Here is a 20,576-nt window from a genome sequence, read left to right as displayed (position 1 = left end):
ATCTCCAGGCCTTTGAGCTCTTGTCCAAATTAAAATCTCATAAATATACCCAAACACACTATTTATTAAGATTCAACTGTGAAAATTTCCTTCCATCTTTTGCCAACCTGAGGTAGAAACATTTTCCCAGCTCCAAACAGATCACCAACAACTTTCATGCCATTCATCAGAGGCCCTTCAATTATATTCAGAGGTCGAGGATATTTGTCCTGGTTTAACCTGGCTTCCTCAGTGTCCTCAACAATATGTTTTTCAATGCCCTACAAAAAAAAAAAAAAGAAATACATCAGAAGAAAATCACATAAAAAAACTGCCTTAAGTCCAAACAGCCAATAAAGACTCAATCACAGATGTGCTAAAGGCTGCAGCTTCTGGAATCAGAACGCATGGGTTAGGGTCCTGCCTCTTATCACTAATTTAGGCAATTTATTAAGCTTTGGCTTCCTCGATTAAAATATCACAATAGTACCTACCTCATATAGTTATTTTGAGGATTAAATGAAATAACCCATGTAAAGTCCTTAGTTGGCTTTATTGAGTAAAGTACTTAATAAAAGTGAGCTATTAGTGACAGAAGAAGTACTCATAAGTAAAGTTCAAATTCATAACAAAACACACTTTGTATCCTAGTGGTTTAATGGATTACACATTAATAAATACCTCCCATGAAGTCAGTATGTCTTCTCACTGAAATGTTAAAGGGATGGAGGAGGAACGACAATGGACAAGGGCCTTAGCTGGAGGTTGAAATCCGAGAAGCCTCCGTGTCCAGCCTTTATGAACCAAGCCATACTCCTCCGGAGTCCCCAGTTCAGGGATCCTTGGATGTGGCGGACTAGTTCCACAAAGTCAAATATGTGAATCCCAAAAAGGTCCAAGAAATTAAAACTTAAATTCTAGAGTTAAAAAAAGAGCTCTAAATTCTCCAGATTCACAAAGAGGAAACTGAAGTCAAGAGATTATTTGTCTTGCCTAAAATTCTAATTATCAGAAGATCCAGGACTTATTGCTGACTGACAAGTCCTTGGTCTGAAACAGGGTTTCTCAGCCTCAGCACTACTGACATTTTCGGCTGGATAATCCTGTGTTTTGAGGGCTATCCAGTGCACTGTAGGATGTTTAGCAGCATCCCTGACCACTGAATGTCAGTTGCATCCCAAACCCCCAGTTGTAACAACCAGAAATGCCTCCTAACATTACCAAATTGCTCTGGGGGTCAAAACTGCTCCAGTCAGGGACCACTGGTCCAGGGAGCCTCCTTCTCCAGCACTAGCATCAGACGTCCAGTTCACGCTCAGTGTTCCCATAACTCACCTTGACAAGGGCATACTCAAGGCGTTCTTCGATGGGGCCACTCCTCCACTCATCTGTCTGAATGACTTTTTTCCCTTGTGTTCCATGAGTCTGAATTGAAATTAGGACAGAAAGAAAGGTACAACAGGTCACTTGACTAAACTATTTGGCGGCAAAAACTGTGTCTTATTCTTCTTTTACGTTCCCAGCCCGTAGTAAAGTGCCTAGCATGAATTAAGACCTCAATAAATGTTTGAGGGAAGGAGAGAGGAAAAGAGGAATCTTTTAGGATTTAAAGATCTTTAGTAGAGAGACAGGTGAAGCTCCATTGTTTTCTTTCCTTCTTTCCTAAAAGGTAACAACTTAGGACAAAATATTTCCACAAGAAACTATATCTCAAACCTGATTAGCTTTATAAGTTCTCAACTAGGATCACCACTATCCACAAACATGTGTAGGGAAGCTGTAATAAAGCTAATTCAGACACCACTCTGGAGATGGGCACACTAAGAGGCGTAAGACACAAAGACTTTGTGGATAATATGTGCAGAAATGTAAGCTATAAGAGAAAGCATGTGCCGAGGGTTCAATGAGTCAATGATACAAATTAGGGAATTTTGAGGAAAGACCAGTTGCCACAAACTAGGGTGGTGATGAGAGGCTTCTAGGGTAGTGATGACAGATTCAGCAAAGGGACAGAAGTGGCAGTGATCATGGTACATTTGGGGAACTGTATTACTTTATCTGTTTCTCCATGTCAAATGGTGGCACCAGCTTCCAAAACCAGAAACCTAGGTACCATCCTTGAATCTCCATTCATTCCTCAAAGTCAACTAATCACCTAATCCTAATGATTATAAATACGACCTCAATATTTCCTCTCTCCACTCCCACTTCTACTATCATGGTCTGGGCAACTAACTGGTCTCTGGAGCCCAGAATCACTCTGATCTCCAATTCATCTTCCACTGTAGCCAGAGGGGACCTTCTAAAATGCAAATCTGTTCAGACTGCTCCTCTGAGAAAAAGCCCTTTAGAAGTTCCCCATCACTCTCAGCGTACAGTACTGACTCCTTAACATGCCATACAATGCACTGGTCTGGCTTTCTCCCATAGCTTCAGCTTTTTCTATTCCCAACGAGCTTCAGCCACCCTGAAGATCTCAGCCCCTCACATTCTCCATATTCTCTTTAACTTCTGAGTCTTCACACTTGCCCATACATTTATTTAGCATCTCCCACAATGCCAGGCAAATATTCCTCCCCTGGCAGGAACCACTAGCTCCACACTCCAAGCCAAAACCTTAACCTGGCTAACTCCTATTTAACTTGTGCCCAGTAGTACATATAGTGACCATGATCTTTTTCAGCATCTAGGGTTTATTGGGAAGCTGCTATACCATTGATAGTGCTCACCTGAGCCCACAAGGCAGAGGCCATTTTACTGTTTGAAACCAAAGAAATAGACGTGTGCCACAAATTACTGTATTTACAGGTATTGTATGAGGTGTCTGAATTTTTGGTACACAAAAAATAGAAATTTTGAAAATTTTTATTTGTTACACATATGTACCAATAGACCCCAGTGGAGACTCTGGGGTATAGTTAGTGGTACTTCATATATACCACTAAACTTTTAGGGTAGGCTTGTGGGAGGGGGCAAGAAAAAAAATCAGTACGGCCTAACAAAAAATCAGACAAACTCAATGATTCTGAATGCTTCCATTGATGAAAACACACGGTATCAACAAAAAATTCAAAGCAGAAAATAACTGGGTCACCAAAGGGTTAACTTTTCTGACTCACCTGAGCCCACTGCTTCCTTTAGGAGGTTTTCCCTGACCACCTCTGCATTTGGGCTCAGTAGCCCTCCTAAGCATTCTCATAGCATCCTGGATTTCCCCATCATACTACCTAAGGTACAGCCTCTGTATGTTTTTTCACCTCTCACTACACTATAAGTTCTGTTAGGGTAGAGTACACTTTTTCACTAGTTAGATCCTCCAAGTTGGGGGACTCGCCTAGCACAAAACAAGGGTTCAGTAAATATTAGCTGAATGAATTTATGCTGAATAAAAACTGATTTTTCTGGAGCCACCTTTGTGAAGAACCAAAAAAAAAAAACCAAACCCATTTGCTACTGAGTGGATTCGGACTCATAGTAGCCCTATAGGACAGACCAGAGCTGCCCCATAGAGTCTCCAAGGAGCGCCTGGTGGATTCGAACTTCTGACCTTTTGGTTAGCAGCCTTAGCTCTTAACCACAGTGCCACCAGGGCTTCCTTCCTTGTGAAGGACAGTAGGGGCCAAATCACAGAGTTCCAGGAATCTAAGCTGTGGGGTTTGGATTTAACCTTCCAGGTAATTGTCAGGAGACTGGGGGGAGGGGTTTACACTACTCAATTTTCAGAAGCTGCAGAGTAACATTCAAAGAAGTTTTTTTAAGGAAAACCATACGAGGAGAATATCTTAACAGTCCCTGACAAAGGCATGGACTAGAGTGGTGGTAACAAGAAGAGACGGAAAGGAGAAGCATAAAGGCGTTAAGTGACGAACACTATGTAAGAGAAAAAGGAAGGACCTGGAAGAACTCCAAAACTGAGGACCAGAGTAGTAATGGGAATAAGGACAATACACGGACTCTCTTACATATTGAAAAACCCAAACAAGATGGTAATTTAAAAAGAAATAGTCCTTTTAAGGTTCACATTCACATTACATGTAAATACCATGTGTTCTACCTGCCACATTATCAGACAACTCCTGCCTAGGGGATGAAGTTTGACATCAAAAAGCAGGGAAGAGTGTTCTGAACAACATGGAAAAAGGATCTGATCGATATGTTTACAGAAAATATCACAATGTGTTAACACATATGGGGCAGGGGAAGGGTTAATTAGTATGAAGTTGTTGTTATTAGGTGTTGTCGAGTCAATTCCAACTCATAGTGAACCCATGTGACAGAGTAGAACTGCTCTACAGGGTTTTCTAGGCTGTAATCTTTACGGGAGCAGATTGCCAGGTCTTTAGCCCACAAAGCCACTAGGTAGGTTTGAAGCACCAACCATTCAGTTAGCAGATGAGCACTTAATCATTGAGCCACCAGGGCTCCTTAATAAGTATGACGTACAGTGGCAAATCAGGATACAGAGGCCAGTGAAGATTTCACTGACATGTTGAGGTCTGCAAAGAATGAAAGCTACCCAACCTGATGAGATTGTTTAAGAAAATCAATACTTAAAATGAAATAGTACCTTTTAAAAGCAGTTATTTTACAAGTACAAGATGGCATGCTGAGCCCATCTTTCTCTCCAAATAGCTACCCAATAAGGGATTGACACAATAGCTGCAACAGTGGGCTCGAACGTACCAACAATTGTGAGGATGGCAGAGTACCTGGCCAACATTTCCTTCTATTACACAGAGGGTCACCATGAGTCAGAGCTGACTGGACAGCAGTTAACAACGACAACAACAGGGCATTCTTCGTTATCTAACTGCAAAGTGCTGCACTGTTTTTACATACTAAGTTAGACCAGACCCAGGCCCATCGTAGAAGCTCATTAAATAGCATGCTACCAAGAAAACTGACCAATTACTTGTCATATCCATCTGGTTACTCTTTGGAGCCATACACGTATAAAACTGACACAAAAATGATTTCCTAGTGCTCTAGACTTCCTTCTGTTTCACAAGGTCCTCACAGTGATCCTGTGTTTCACTTATGATATCGAATTGGACCAGCATTAAGGGGAATAAGCTCTTCAAGAGAATGCCAGAAAAGAACATGAGCTCAAATGGCAATAAGCAAGGGAACTAAAGACTTGAGGAAATTTTTCAGAAAAGTATCAAGAATATTCTGGCCATTAGGAGTCATTCAAAAGCCATCCTATTCAGAGCAAAGATCCTTCCAGTCCAATGGATGCATGACCTCCATTAGGATCCCCCGTAATAAAGAAGCTACAGGTGAATTACATGGTACCATGACTCCTGGGACTTTTTATTACCAAAAATACTTTACTCACCACAGGTCAGTCTACACCAAATTGGGGGAATTATTTTTCAATAAAGCCTATTACTTCTCAAATGTGGAATTAGAGATCCTAGGACAATCAGAGACAGGATTCTTTCTACTCTTTTCAATACTGTATCAGAAAGGAACTTGGCTGCAGACTTCATCACTTAATAACAAGAGAAAATAATTCCCTTATAAAGACAAAAAACCTCTCAACTCTTATTTGCCTCATAATATTCCTCTCTTCATGCTCCATTTCTAATCCCCTGCCTCCCGAGGAATTGTTACCGAGCTGGTGACTCCTGGGAGTTGTTAAAATATACCTGCTTTGGTTATACTGCCTGAATGGTAAGGAAAGTCACCTTGAATGCAGATGTTTAGCCTACTTGACAGATGGGTCAGTGGCTTATAATAAGTCCTTGTGGTTACATTAAGAGGGAAGCAATTTCTTATACGATGGATTGTTAAACTCTTGCAACTGCTATTAAGATTTCTCTCAATTTGGCTGTGCCTCCAGGGGCAAAACCTCTTGGTAGCTCAGCTTAATATACAGAAATAAACTTGAAAACAAATGCTAAAAATGAACACAGACCAAAAAGAATGCCTGCTACGAAGCACAATGGCAACAAAACCTTTCTTGTGAATGATCTTAAAATAAGGAGCCTTTCTGTCCTAAGTGAGAGAACTGGACAGGTGGGAGGAAAGGATGAAACAGCAGATCATTTTAAGGGTTAACTAGAAGCTCATTAGCCCAAGTCATGATTAGAGGAGCTATGATGTCCTTTTGGCCTTCAACAGAATCCTACCTACCTCCTACCTCTAACAGTTATTAATGAAGGGCTCCTACAAGATGAAAGGTAGTCTATGACTGAACACTGAATGGTGATTAACACCCGAAGGCTAAGGAACATTTTTGTACGCTCTTTATGCTCAAAGAATAAGAAAAGGCTAAGACCTTTGTCTACATAAGCAGGAGTATGAAAAGAAACTTCTAGGGATTGTGCCTTATGCAATAAGCTGAGAAGCAGAACTTGATGTGTATTTCTGTCCTGGCTTCATTTGAGAAATTAGAAATGTCTTAAGGAAATGAGATGAAGGCCAGGTGCTCACTGGGGCAGCTTTGCTCCCATAAGTAGTTTCAGGAGTCTACAATCTACCACCAATAACGCTGATAAATCAAGGCACAGTTAATCCTATATTGTCCTATCCTTTTTCCAGAACATTTTATTACCCTTAGGCGTAAGAAGAAAAGTTAGCATTTATGCTGGAGTTAAATTCAGGTTTCAACATGGAAAATATTTGCAAAGTTGGCAATATAAACAAAAAGCATCCTACTGCTTTTCCAACATGCTTTGTTAGAAAAGTGTCTTCCTTTGCCATCACTCTCTTAAGCTATTATGGGTTGAATTGTGTTACTCAAAAACGTGTCTCAAATTGGCTAGGTCACGATTCTGAGTATTGTGTGATCTGATGTGATTATCCTATGTGTTGTAAATTCTACCTCTATGGTGTTAATGAGGCAGGATTAGAGGCACTTACATTAATGAGGCAGGACTCAATCTACAGGATTAGGTCGTATCTTGAGTCAATCTCTTTTGAAATATAAAAGAGAGAAGCAAGAAGAGAGGACAGGGACTTCATACCACCAAGAAAGAATCACAAGGAGCAAAGCATATCCTTTGGACCTGGAGACCCTGTGCTGAGAAGCTTCTAGACCAGGGGAAGATTGATGACAAGGACCTTCCCTCAGAGCCGACAAAGAGAGGAAGCCTTCCCCTGGAACTGGCACCCTTTTGGACTCCTAAATTGTGAGAGAGTAAATTTCTCTTTGTTAAAGCTATCTACTTGTGGTATTTCTGTTACAGCAGCACTAGATAACTGAGACAAAAGCTAATTAAAATGTAACTTTTTTTGATGTAAAGGCTTCATCTTTCCTTAATCTCAACTAGGAAGCAGCACCTATGATAGACACTTAATGTGCCTAGCACTGTGCCCAATGTATACCGTATTTTCACACAAATAACATGTGCCTTCTGTAGTTGTTTGTAGGCCTCGCCCTCCCCCGAGATGTATTTTTGTAAGCTCACTACACTATTTTTTTTTTTACAGCAACATGTGGAAGAGGATTAGGCACTTGTGAGGGTGCCTTGCAGGGGTCGGGGAGGATGCGGCCAGCAAACAAACACAGAAAGTGTGCATTATTTGCATAAAAATACAGTAATAGGTGGAAAACAAGGAACTGATTTTTGGATTAACTATAATTATTCTCATTTATAGGGTCACTATGAGTCAGAATCAACTCAATGACAACAGCTTTTTTTTTTTTTAATTCTCATTTTTTATAAACTGAATGTGTATTCTCAAGCCTTGAGCTGTAGGACCTTGTCATAAAATGGACCAGATCTTAATATAATCAGGCACACAAATCTAAACATATAATAATGAAGAACCGCTAATAATAACTCAGTCCCACAAGAAAATACAAAATAATCATTTTAAACGATAAAGAAGTAAAGTAAAAAAACGGGAAGATGTTCCCAGTAGATTGTTAAACAATGTATGTAACTTTGCTATCAGAAAATTTTATATTTTCATACTTTAAAATAAATTTAAAGAAACTCAAGTTCGGAGAACTAAAACAGGCTAGGTATGGCCTGTTTCTTTCTCTTCACCCTAACTAAACACCTTCTCTTGAACTCTCTGTAGAAAACTTCAATGACCCAAAAATATGATTAGATACGTGCTACAATCAAGGTCTAATAACCATGAGTGATAAATTCAAAGATAGGAAAAAGCCATCCAACTGAGTGCTTTTCTCTCTACCTGGGCATAACGTAAGAGCTTCTCAGTCGCCTCGGGGTCTCTATTCCAGATGAGATCTTCACAGAGCTGGAGAAGTTCCTTATGGATATCATCATACAGAGGAAGGTTTCCAGCATTCACTATCCCCATGTCCATGCCACACTAAGGGCAACAGAAAGAAACATAAGGACTTTCAGTCATATCCTAAACCAGGGATCAGCAAATCTTTTCTGTAAAAAGCCAGATAGAAAATGTTTTAAGTCATACAGTCTTTATTGCAACTACTCAACTCCACTGTTGTAGCCCCAATGCAGCCATAGACTACAATGTAAACGAACAACAAAAAACCCCCAAACTCACTGCCATCGAGTCGATTCTGACTCATAGAAACCCTACAGGACAAAGGAGAACTGCCCCATAGGGTTTCCTAGGCTGTAATCTTTATGGAAGCAGACTACCATACCTTTCTCCCATGGAGCGGCCGGTGGGTTTGAACCAATGACCTTCCGGTTTGAAGCCGAGAGCTTTAACCACTGCACCATCAATAAAACTTTATTTACAGAAACTGGCTGCAGGACAAATTTCACCTGCAGGTCAAAGTTTGCCAGCTCTTGCCCTAAATCAAAGCTGGTTTCAACAGGACAAACAGGCCTTCTACCATACCTTGATTGCATGGTAAAGGAAAACTCCATGCATTGCTTCTCGAATGGCTTCCATTCCTCGAAAGGAGAAAGACAAGTTCGAAAGACCTCCACTTATTTTGGCTCCAGGTAATGTTTCCTGGCAGAAGTTTAAAAATGTGAAAAGATTCCTCTATTTTATTTAAAACAGTTTTATATATAAGAGTAGAAAGTAAAGAGCATATAAAGTTCAATAGTAACTCAAAGGTTTTTTTTATCCTAGACACACACCAAAACTTGACACATGATGGCATCACAAGGCACAGCTTCATAGTTTTTTTTACTGCACTTGAATCTCCCGAAGGGCAAATACAAAATCCTATTTATCTCTGTATACCTCTACAGCTACCATGACAGGGCCCAATACATAATGAGTGCTCCACAAAACACTTGCTGGATAAATGACAGGCAGAGATGACAGAGCTCGAGCTAGATACAGACAGGTAGACAGATAAAGCCGCTCCTAGCACACCTTATGATAACATCAAGTATTAGCACGCATGTGGAACAGGTACTCTAATTTACTGCTGGTTAAAATACAAGGTGGCTCATGCATTTGGGGAGACAGTTTCTCATTATCTACTACTACGACCCAACAATTCCTCTTCTGAGTCTATGCTGTAGAGAAACTCACATACGTCTATCCAAGATACATCAGGAGAATGTTCAGAGGAGCACTGCACATAGTGTTCCTAAACTGGAGTTAACATAAATATCCACTAACAGCAGATGGGTGAATTATGGAATAGTCATATGATAGAATATTATACATTAATAAAAACACACAAACTACAGCCACAAGCAACAGAGATTAATCTTAAAATGAGGCTGAGTAAGAAAAAAAAAAGATATCAAAGGCTCTTATGATTCCATTTATATTAAGTTCAAAAACGGGCAAAACTAAACTACATATATTGTTTAGATATACATATGTAAGTGGTAAAATTATAAAGAAAAACAACAAAGTGATCATAAAACTCAGGATGACGGCTAATTCATAAAGTTCAGGAGGAGGGTATAACCAGAAAGGGAGAGCTATTGAGAGGGCACTAGCCCTTCTGGGACCTAAGTGAAAGCTGCCATATGCTTCATAATTATTTATTAAACTCTATGTTTCTTGTATTCTCCAGAATGTATGTTATATTCCACAGTTTAAAACAGGGCTATATAAAGTAATAAAAAAAAAAAAATTAAGGCCCCTAAATTTCAGAAAAACAACGTACTACCTAAGAACAAGAACGTCAACATTTCCCACCCATGAATATATATGCTAGCTCCAATTACTCCTGAAGCCGTGAAATAAATTCAATCCGTGTCTTGGGTAAAAGACAGAAAATATCCAAACTTACTTTAATGACTTTTGTTGCCTGGATAAAATTAACAGCATACAAGTTGTGTTCTTCCATGCCAGTACCAATGGTGAGGATATTGGGGTCAAAAATGATGTCATATGGATTAAAGCCCAGTTTTTTCACAAGTAGATGGTAGGCTCGAGTGCACACTCTGATTTTGGTGTCTGTTTCTGTTGCCTGGGGAAAGGAGCAAAAGATGTTGTTTGAAATACAAAAATGAAGTGTTATCTATAAAAACAGAGGCACATTTCACTCGTCAGAGGCTGTCTTCAGTATCAGTGTCTGGATTTCACAGAAATACAAATGCCAAGCAGCCTCAAAACGTTTACCAAGTCATCTCAGAGGAGGAATTGGCTTAAAGATGCCTTTGTGTTTTCATCACCACAACAGCTACACTGTTTCTGTAAAAATCCAATCTTACATGCACACAGATATGGTTTATTAATAAACAGGCTTCAAAAAAATGCATGCATGTGATAAAAATTCAAACACTTTTAAAAAAGGACAGAATGAAAAAAATAAGTGTTCCTCCTTCTCTTGACCTGCCTGCAGCATCCTTACCGATATATCACCCCAGAAAACTGCCACTGCCTTCTTGGATATTCCTCAATAATATCCTATGTAGATACAAGGAAACGTATTTATTTCCAAGCCCCACCCACCATAATACTGGCTTGTTAACAAAGAACTCTCATTTGCTGTTAGTTAAAGTACAAATTGTACTTTACAAGCATTTGAGGAGACGGCTTCTCAGAATTCCACCTCTGCATATATGCTGTACAGAAACTCATGTACACGCGCCCAAGTTACACACGTGAGAATGTTCACGTCAGCATTGTTCGTAACGTCTACAGACTGAAAATAACTCAAATGTCCGTCAACAGTTGTTATTGCTCTTTTGTCATCTGCCACCAAGTCAGCCCCTGACTCATGGCAACCCCATGCCCAACAAAACAAAATGCCCCCCAGTCCTGGGCCATCCCCAAGACTGGTTGTGGACTGGGCTGTTGCGATTCACAGGGTTTTCACTGGCTGATTTTCAGGTGTAGATTGTCAAGCCCTTCTTCCTAGTCTGTCTTAGTCTGGAAGCGCCACTGAAACCTGTTCAGCATCATAGCAACATGCAAGCCTCCCCCGACAGATGGGTGGTGGTGCACATGAGGTGCATTGGCCAGAAATCAAACCCAGGTCTCCCATATGGAAGGCAAGAATTCTACCACCGAACTACCACTGCCCCTTCATCAATAGTAGAGTGGCTAATTGTGGAATAGTTTTATGATAGAATATTACACGTTAATAAAAATGAACAAACTACAGCTATAAGAAACACAGATGAATCTTAAAAATGAAATCAAGTAATAAAAAAAGGCATGACCTTAAGTCATACATACAAAGTAGTATTACTCTTCCAAATAGTGATCCTGGAAGGCAAAGCACTTACTCCAACAGGGCTCAAAACAGCCAGTTCCTTCCCATCATCCTTAGAATAAGGGCCTCCATCTCCAATTTCATTTCTAATCATCTACCCCCACTCCCTTACTCCACTCCTCCCACACTGGCCCCCTTGACATTCCTGAAACCCACTGAGCTTGCTCCTACCTCAGAACCTTTACACTTACAGCTTCCACTGCCTGGAATACACCATGACGTGGCTTTGTCCTGCATATTCCTCAGGTCTCTGCCCAAATGTCACTTTCTCAGGGAAGCCTTCTGCACACCTTCTCTGGGCCAGCCCCACCTCTGCCCTTCTCTACCTCCCTACCCTGCTTTATTCTCCTTCACAGCATCTCTCGTTTCCTGAAATTATATTAAGTTGGCAACTTGTTTGGTTTTTTATTATTTGCTTCATTATTTACAGGCAGTCCCCAGGTTATGAACATCCGACTTACGTACAACCCTTAGTTACAAGTCAACCCCCATAAAGACTACTAAAAATTTGAGGTACATACAAAGGTTCCTAATAACAAATGGGTGCTACTTTGCAATGCACATCAAATTATTATTATTATTATAAAGATGTTTTAGTGTATCTGGGGGTATTTCTTTAATTCTTTTATGCATAGAAAGGTACACTATACACTAAGACAAACATTTGACTAACTGACATTAGATACGAATCATACCTAACTGCTTTGACTTACATACAAATTCAACTTAACAGCAGATTTAGGAACAGAACTGAGTTGTAATCCAGGGACTGCCTGTATTAATTTCTCAACTTCTCTTCCTCAGCTAGAATGTCAGTCTTGCTGCTTCCCCTGTGCCTAGAATAGTGCCTGTCACAGAGTAGGGACTCAATATTATGTGTTGACTGACTGACTGAATGAATGAATACTGCCGTTACTCAAGGAATTTCTGAACTTTGTCTTAGAAACCACCTTCAGGTCAAATTTACAACCTGAAAACACAATTGATTCATCAAATTACATTCTGAATGGTTTCTGGCTTTATGAAAAATATACTCTGAAAAAGTGAATATTTGCTATCTACTTTACTAGAGTGATTACAAAAAAATAACTCACATACAATTTTGATGGGCAATTCTAAATGCATGTGACAAATGTTCTTGAAAAATGGCCCATACCACTGAAATATGTGTTGCAGCTTTCCAAGCTGACTACTTTGAGGGAGGATACTCTCACCTGGATGTAAACACTCAGCTTGTTAAAGAGCCAGTTCCTGGTCACATACACCATGACCTCTAAACACAGCTCTCGAGGCAACCTGGGAAAGGAGAGGGTAGGAACACTGTGACATAGCTCAAGGATATTGAGTAAGGCCACCATCTTCCAGAGTGAAAGGAGTAGTAGAGGAATTAAAAAAAGAACCTATTCTTTTTGATCACTTACCTACCTTTGTATTCTTTTTCAGCTGTTCTCTTTGGTCTCTTAAATCGCTGAGTGGGGACCATAAATAAGGTCTCCCTGCTTACTGCAGCTAGTGGTGTTACATGTCACCTCCTACTTGGGAACTGCCCCACGACTTAGCAAGCGAAGGGGCCTTGGGAAAGAAAGACATGCAGGGGGCTTTATAGCACCTCTACTCCAGGTTTAAGGAAAGTGGCAACTTTTATCTTCTCTTCTTTGTTGTGATAAGGTTAAGATGTAGGCCCAGAAGTGGTCAAGTGGTCAAGTGCAGGTCACCCAGAGCTGCTGTTAGCCTTGCACTTTTATTTACCCTTAACCAGGAGGGCAAATAGAGCTCTAGACTTTAGGTTCATGGTCTAGCTAAACTCACTAAGAGAGAAGGCATAGGAATCCAGCTACCAGTGCTATTTGTATTCTTGGTACCTAGTTTGGTTGTTAGACCCAGAATTCAAGGTCCTGGTCATCTCTTCCCTCGGAGCCATGAATGGTATTTGACATAGTTTGGTGGACTGAGATGAGTTCATCATGTACAGAGGGGTGGGATTTGGGGTACAGCTGCAGATCAGAAGGCAACACTGTCATCACAGGACAAAATTCATGTCTAAGGCCAGGACAGAATATAAAATATAAGCTACATAAGGACAAGGTCCTTGTCAAAACTGCCCTCTTAGCACCTAGTATAGCACCTGTCACATGGACACTCAGCTCCTATTTGTTGAGTAAACAAATGACTCTTGGGATGAACAGTGCTTCAGGGTACAGGCCTATGCTAGGAGCAAGTCATGTCATGTTAGATTCTCCAAGGTTCGCTTTGTCTTGTTTCTCAGCTGGGGCTGTGAGATAAACATGCCAGGAAGCCTCAATCATGCCTTCGATTTCACAGATCCAGAATCTAGCTTCAAGCAAAAGAACGGAATGGGGGCTTAATTATATCAGAAGACAGCTGTGGAATCCTGCCCACATTGGAAGAATGGGAGACATTAGGCAAGGTTGTTGGAAATGCAAGGCCGCATTGGGAAGCTTCCTGTTTAAAATAACGTGCCCCTAGGCAAAGTTCATACTCAAGTCAGACTTTGCATGCTAGGAACCCAGGGGTCAAGGAGAAACTGGATAGGATTTCAGGCATCATAGAGGCAATATTAAGGTACTCTATATAGTTTGTTTGTTTTTTTATATAAAAAAAAATGTTTTTATATAGTTTTTTTTTTTTTTTTTATATATATAGTTAACGCTGGTGAGGGAAAAAAAGGGTCTTAGCTGAGATCTTGAAACTGTAGGTCCCACCATTGAACATTTGTGAACTTTTAAAGAAGGCAGGATTATTTCAAATGACACCATCTGGGATAGGACGCAGATTCTGCGTGGGCGGGGGAGGGGGGCAGTGATACCCACTGCCATTGACTGATTCCGACTCAGCGACCCTATAGGACAGAGTAGAACTGCCCCACAGAGTTTCCAAGGAGCACCTTGTGCATCCGAACTGCCGACCTTTTGGTTAGCAGCTGTAGCACTTAACCACTGCACCACTGGGGTTTCCCTTTCATACTGATAGTTGGTATCAATCCCTGGATACAGCAGAGGATGGGTCTGCGTCAGTCCCTCCGAGGAAGGTATCAGAACGGACATGGTAGAAAGAGACAGTTCATAGAAATAACAAAAAGACTGTGACCTACTGACTGGGGACTTACTTTAAACAATACCCAAAAATATATAGGTCAGACCCACAACCTGTGCTCCACCTTTGCCTTTCTTTTAATAATCTAGCCCCTGAAATGAACTCTACTCCTGCGTTTCATATCTTTTTAAAATCTCATTGTCTTAGTTTTTTCCTGAGTTCAAGTCTTTTTTCTGCTTTCACCAAAACCTCTGAAAGGAGTTGAATGCTGCAAGGAGCTGACCCCTTGCTCAGTGCCCAAAACACAATACTTGGCACAGTAAAGAGGCTAAAACATGAAAACTGTATTTGTCCTTTCTCCATAGGCCTACCAGCATCAGAGAGAAGAACGAGTTGCAGGTAAAGAAGCTGCCCTGGGTTTATAACAGGGTTTCACAACCTTGGCACAATTCACATTTTGGACTAGACAGTTCTCTGCTGGGGGAGGAAGGGGGCTGTACTGCGTATTTGTGGAATGTCCGGCAGCATCCCTGCCACTAGATGTCAGTAGCATCCTCCCCCAAGTTGTGACAATAAAAACTCTCTCCAGAGACTGCTCCCCCTGCCCCCTGCCCCTGCCCCTGCCCCCTGCCCTTTCAGAACCACTGGTCTAGAATAACCACCGGTGATGCAGCTGATGAGGAAAACAGAATCCAGACTCATCCACACGCTCATCATCATGCTTGCTCATGTCTTCTCTCCAGAAACTACGGACAGGTGCTGTTTGTTGGAAGATCCCACCCTGCAGTGCTAAATATTAAGGCCTGGGTGAAGCAACGCCATATCCTAACAGAGAGCAAATGAATCCACTCAAATCTTCTCCTTCACAACAAAGACTGCCAGGTACATGCAAGGCAGCTGGAACACTGAGCATCCCGGACTTTGAAGTGTTGGAACCAGGAATGGGCTTGGCTACCTTATACTGCTCATATCCCTGCCACAAACCCCCAGCTCTGAAGGCAATCTGGGCATGTCTCTTACTTATAAGCAAATAATTTAAAACATAATTCATCTTAAGAAGAAAGGCCGAAGAAGAGAACTATTCAATCATGCACTCTTAGCCAGGAAGTGGTGGCCTATGGACAGTCACTGAAAAAAAGGCCCCTGAAATGCAGAACTCAGTGTCAGATTTTAGCAAAGGTCACAGAGGGTCAGAGGAGGAAATATGAGACTCAGCCCTTGGGCGAGGGTCAAGTACCTTCTACAAGGTAAAAGGCAAGAGAAAACTAAAAACTGTTGACTTCAGTATCCTAGAACTATTAGCAATACTACACTGCATACCCTACTAGAAAACCCAAGAAAAACAGCGTCAATTTCTCTAAGTTCAATAAAGAGGCTGGTTATGAAATAAAAGTGTAAAAAATCACTACCGAAAGGAAACTATATATGAAAGAAAAAATAAGCCAATCACAACGACAACAACAAACCAGCACCTAGGAATACTGAGATTTCCTATCTAAGGAAAACTACAAAACTTGATTGAACAAGTAACTGTAAAGACATACTATGTTCCTGAATGGCAAAACTGAATATTGCCAAGATCAATTAAATCTTAATCAATATCCCAGTGGGGCTTTATTTCTCCATGAATTAGAAAATTATTTTCAAATAATTTTTAACACAGGGAAATGCTCATGATAAATGGATGCATTTATGTGCTATTGATTACTTTATATATAGTTTATACATATGTACAAACAAAAAAGTAGAGTTTTCTGCTATTATGTGATAATTATTTCTAAGATGCCTCACATTATTAAAAATTATCATATAAAAATAATCATTTAAATTAGAAAAGGAGAATTAAAACTAGGGAATAAGTGTTGATAAAGTTATTTTTTCTATAGCGATTTCAATAATAAAGACATTCTATATTTTGTTTAGCATTAAAGATAACTTTCAATCAAAACTGCCAACAACAGCAAAAAACACAGAGTGCTTCCTTGTCTGCCTTGCATCCAGAAGTCTCAGGGTCAGGCTGTCTGTCATATTTGGCTTTGACCTTGCAGTTCCGTTTGCAACATGGATCAAAAACATAAACCACAGGCCCAAAGACAGCAGCAGACAGTGACACAAAGCAGCTGTGAGATCCTCTGCTTTGTTTAGTTCCAACAGTGGTTTCTACTTACGGGAGTTGCTTTTTCCTCATAAGCAACGGTTTCACCCAATAAAGCAAATCCTGGTTCTTAACTGATTGTTACACCCAGTAACATTATGATAACTCAGTTGATAGAAGACATGCCTGTATGCCAACATATCAGTTTTACTGGTTTCTGAACTTTGCAATCGTATGAATTTTTTGCTTTGCTCTTTATAATTTTTAATACCCTCAATTCTACAAATAGCATAGATTACTTTTATAATCACATTAAAAATTATTTTTAATTACAAAAAAATTTTTTTAAAGACATCTTTAATTCCATCACCTCACTCTAACACTTATTTTCCTTTATGGCATTTTCCTCCACTCGTTACCAAATGTTTTTACCATCATATATACAGTGTCTATATAATTTCGGCTTTTATATTTTTATTTTGTAAGCACTGTCATGCTGTGCCACAGTCTTTGTAACTAATATTGAAATACTCTGGATAATAGCCCAATACAATGATGCAACCTAAGTTATCAATTTCCCTTCAGTTGGGCCTTTAGATGGTTATATTTTCAATAATGCTGGTGTAAAATCTTTGTATATATATTATTCTTATACTGTTGAATTATTTTGTTGGGATAATTTCCCAAAAATGAGGTTATTAGTTCAAGGGTATGAACTTTTCATGCCTCGACAGCTTTTGTATTGTCTTTCAAAAGAACTATACCAGTTTATACCACAATCTGCAGTGAAGGAGGCTTTCTGTTTTACCACTGCTGTACCAACAGAGCCCTTGATCATTTTTAAGTTTACTTTTGCCAGTTTAATATGGATAAAACGTTACCTTAATGTTGCTCTAATATTCATTTCTTTTATTGCTAGCAAGTTTCAATTTTTCCCTAATTTGCCTTTTATTTGTGGGCACATTCAAATCTAAACTTCTTGGACAAGATGGAGCACTGTGCAGTCGTAACAAATGCGGTGACAACGTAGGATTTAGAAAGTGATATCAGCCTTGAAACTGGGCAAACCAGGGTCAAAACTTGGTTCCACCATGTCCTAACCACCTGATCTTGGTTAATGGAAACATGAGGATGGCAGCTACCCTGGGTGGCTTCTATAAGGACTAAACGAGATACATTCTGCTAGTGGTTTTCAGCCAGAGTACATGTGAGAATCACCTCTACGACTTGATAAAATACTGATACCAGGTCACACCCCAGACCAGATGAATCAGAAGCTCAAGGCATAGAGTCCAGATATCTATTTGTTTGTTTGTTTGTTTTAATTCTGACAGTGACACCCATCCCTTCCCAGTCCAAGTGTTTCTGCTTTGTATTCCTGGTTATGCATCACAGATATGCAGAGCACAAAACATTCTATTCTTACTCTCAGAGCTAACCTTGCTTCCTACTTGACTGAGAAAATCTGAAGCTATCAGAAGAGAACATCCACAGACGCCTACCGGCACATCCATCAACATGCCTACATATCTGCCCACGCTCCCATCTACAACCACTCGTCTCCATGTCTACCCTGATTGCACCCCTCTCGACTACACAAGGTCATATATCTAACAACTGCTTCCTTCCTCTCCTGCATCAATTTCTCCCTTTCTTTCTACCAGACCATTCCCCTCCGCTTACAAAACACGCTATGATGTCACACACTCATGCCCTTTCCTAACCTCATAGGCCTCTCTGGTTTCTACCGTAGCTCTCCGCTACGTTATAAAACAAAACTCCTCAAAAAAGCTAAGTACACATTATAGAGGAAGTCAGCATAATGTGACCACGGCAAAGTCATGGAAACTTTGGAGACACATCCAAACCCTCAGAGGGACCGAATTACTGGGCTGAGGGCTGGGGACCATGGCTGTGGGGGACATCTAGGTCAACTGGCATAACACAGTTCATAAAGAAATGTTCTATATTTGACTTTGGTGAGTAGCATCTGGGGTCTTAAAAGCTTGCAATCGGCCATCTAAGATAAATTTGCTAGCCCATCTAGGTCTAGGATGCCCTCTCTTCTCCTCCAAACTGGCCGGTCCTGCCTAATTCCGCTGGTATCTTCTCTCCTCCCAACCACTAAACAATCAGTCTCCAACACTCGCTCAGTTCTAGGATCTCTTTGTCTCTACAGTCATTCCTTCGATGAGCTCAGCCAGTCTCACTGCTTTAAATGTCATCTATGCATCGGTAATTCACAAATTTCTATCTTCAAGCTGGATCTTGCACCTGAAATCCAGACACATCCATCTAGGCAACTGCACACTCAACATTTTGGATTTCCAATAGACACCACAAACATAAGATGTCCAAACCCAAACTTCTGATCTCAGCACACCTCCTTCGCTATCCCAAACCTGCTCTTCTTAGTCTTCCCAATCTCAATAATCCATCCTTTCAACTGCTTGGGCCAAAAAGCCCTGAAATTATCCTTGACTCTTCTTTCTCTTACAACTCACACCCAATGTGGTTCTACCTTTAAAATATATGTGGAAACAGATGACTTTTCACATCCTCCGTTGTTTCCACCTTGGTCCTAGAAAACATCATCTCTCCTAAATTAAGTTCTGCTTAGCACCTACAGACCATTCTCCACAAAGAACCAGAGTGATTTTAAAACATAAGGTGGATCACGTCTGCTCTTCTGTTCAAAACTCTTCAGTGGTTTTCTAGCTCACTCAGAATAAAAGCCAAAGTCTTAAGGGTTTGCAAGGCCCTACCTGGCTTGGCCTGCTACTTTTCTAACCTCTTGTCCTCCCAATCTCTTCCTCTCCCCTGTGCTCCAGCTACACTGGACCCCCTGTTGTTTCTCAAACATGACAAGCATGTATCTACCTCAAGGTTCGCTCTATACAAAACATTCTTTCCCCACATTTCCTTAGCTCCTTCAGGTATCTGCTAAAATGTCACCTTATCCATGAGGCATTCCCCAACCATCCTATATAAAATAGAATACCCCAGGCCCTATACCTTGGTTCTCCCTAATCGCCTTACCCTCCTTCTTCATTTCCCTCCACTGCACTCAACATCATCTAACATAATATATATTATCCCACCTTGCTTTCCTAATATAAATCACACAAGGATAAGGATTTTGTTTTATTCCATGCAATCACCTCAAAGCTTAGAACACGGTCTGGTATATGAGTAATAGGTGCTCAGTATATATTTGAAGAAATTGGAGCAGATATTTGCATGCACTAAACAGTAACAGATTGCTATATATATTCTAAAGGAACATTTAGATAACAAGACAGAATTTCTGGGGGACGGGGTGGGGGTAAGGGGGAGAAGCCACAATAGAGAGTTTGAAGGATAAATGTAGATGTACAAATCTCCCACAAAGCAGAAAAAAATGCCAAATTGGAAAATAGGAGAGAAAAGACAAAAAAGTTAGGCAACCTGTCCAAAATGTCCAGTATCTGAAAAATAGGAGTGCCAAAAGAGAGAATAAAACAGTTCAAGGAAAATTTGTACAACTAAAAGCCATGAGTTTCCAGACTAAAAAGGCCTTGGAGTGGCCAACACAATAGATGAAAACACCAAGGCTCATCATCAGAGATTTCAGAGCACTGTGAATATTAGAAATCCAAAAAGTATCCAGAAAATGGAAAAATAAATAGATTTCACAAAAAGAATCAGGGGTTGGAATAACACTGGACTTCTTAACAACAGTCGGCCAGAAGACTATGGAGCAAAGCTTTCAAAACACTGAGAAAGTAATTTCAAACTTGTAAACCTACACCCAGGCAATTATCAATGTAGTGAAAAGTAAAATAAAGCCATTCTCAGACAGGCAAGGCTTCAAAAATA

At 40.4% G+C, this 20,576-nt stretch overlaps 1 protein-coding gene across 9 annotated transcripts in view; it reads right to left on the bottom strand.

The window, feature by feature from the left end:
• MTR (5-methyltetrahydrofolate-homocysteine methyltransferase) overlaps positions 1–20,576 on the bottom strand; it is a 141,504-nt gene that overhangs the window by 47,733 nt on the left and 73,195 nt on the right. For 8 of the 9 annotated variants that reach the window (XR_010319420.1, XR_010319421.1, XM_064276710.1 and 5 more), the window contains 5 exons: positions 10,139–10,318; positions 8,773–8,889; positions 8,131–8,271; positions 1,315–1,404; positions 108–260 (listed from right to left, as the gene is read on the bottom strand). Coding sequence is in view for 7 of the 9 variants with exons in the window: in XM_064276710.1 (XP_064132780.1) it covers positions 108–260; positions 1,315–1,404; positions 8,131–8,271; positions 8,773–8,889; positions 10,139–10,318 (681 nt within the window). In the remaining 2 variants the exon portion in view is untranslated. The remainder of the gene's footprint in view (positions 1–107; positions 261–1,314; positions 1,405–8,130; positions 8,272–8,772; positions 8,890–10,138; positions 10,319–20,576) is intronic. The other variant, XM_064276712.1, reaches the window with a different exon arrangement.

This window comes from Loxodonta africana, chromosome 25 (genome assembly GCF_030014295.1).
Source record: "Loxodonta africana isolate mLoxAfr1 chromosome 25, mLoxAfr1.hap2, whole genome shotgun sequence".
Classification (NCBI taxonomy): domain Eukaryota; kingdom Metazoa; phylum Chordata; class Mammalia; order Proboscidea; family Elephantidae; genus Loxodonta; species Loxodonta africana.
The sequence above is the reverse complement of the archived record's forward strand: the minus strand, read 5'-3'. Positions and strand labels throughout refer to the sequence as shown.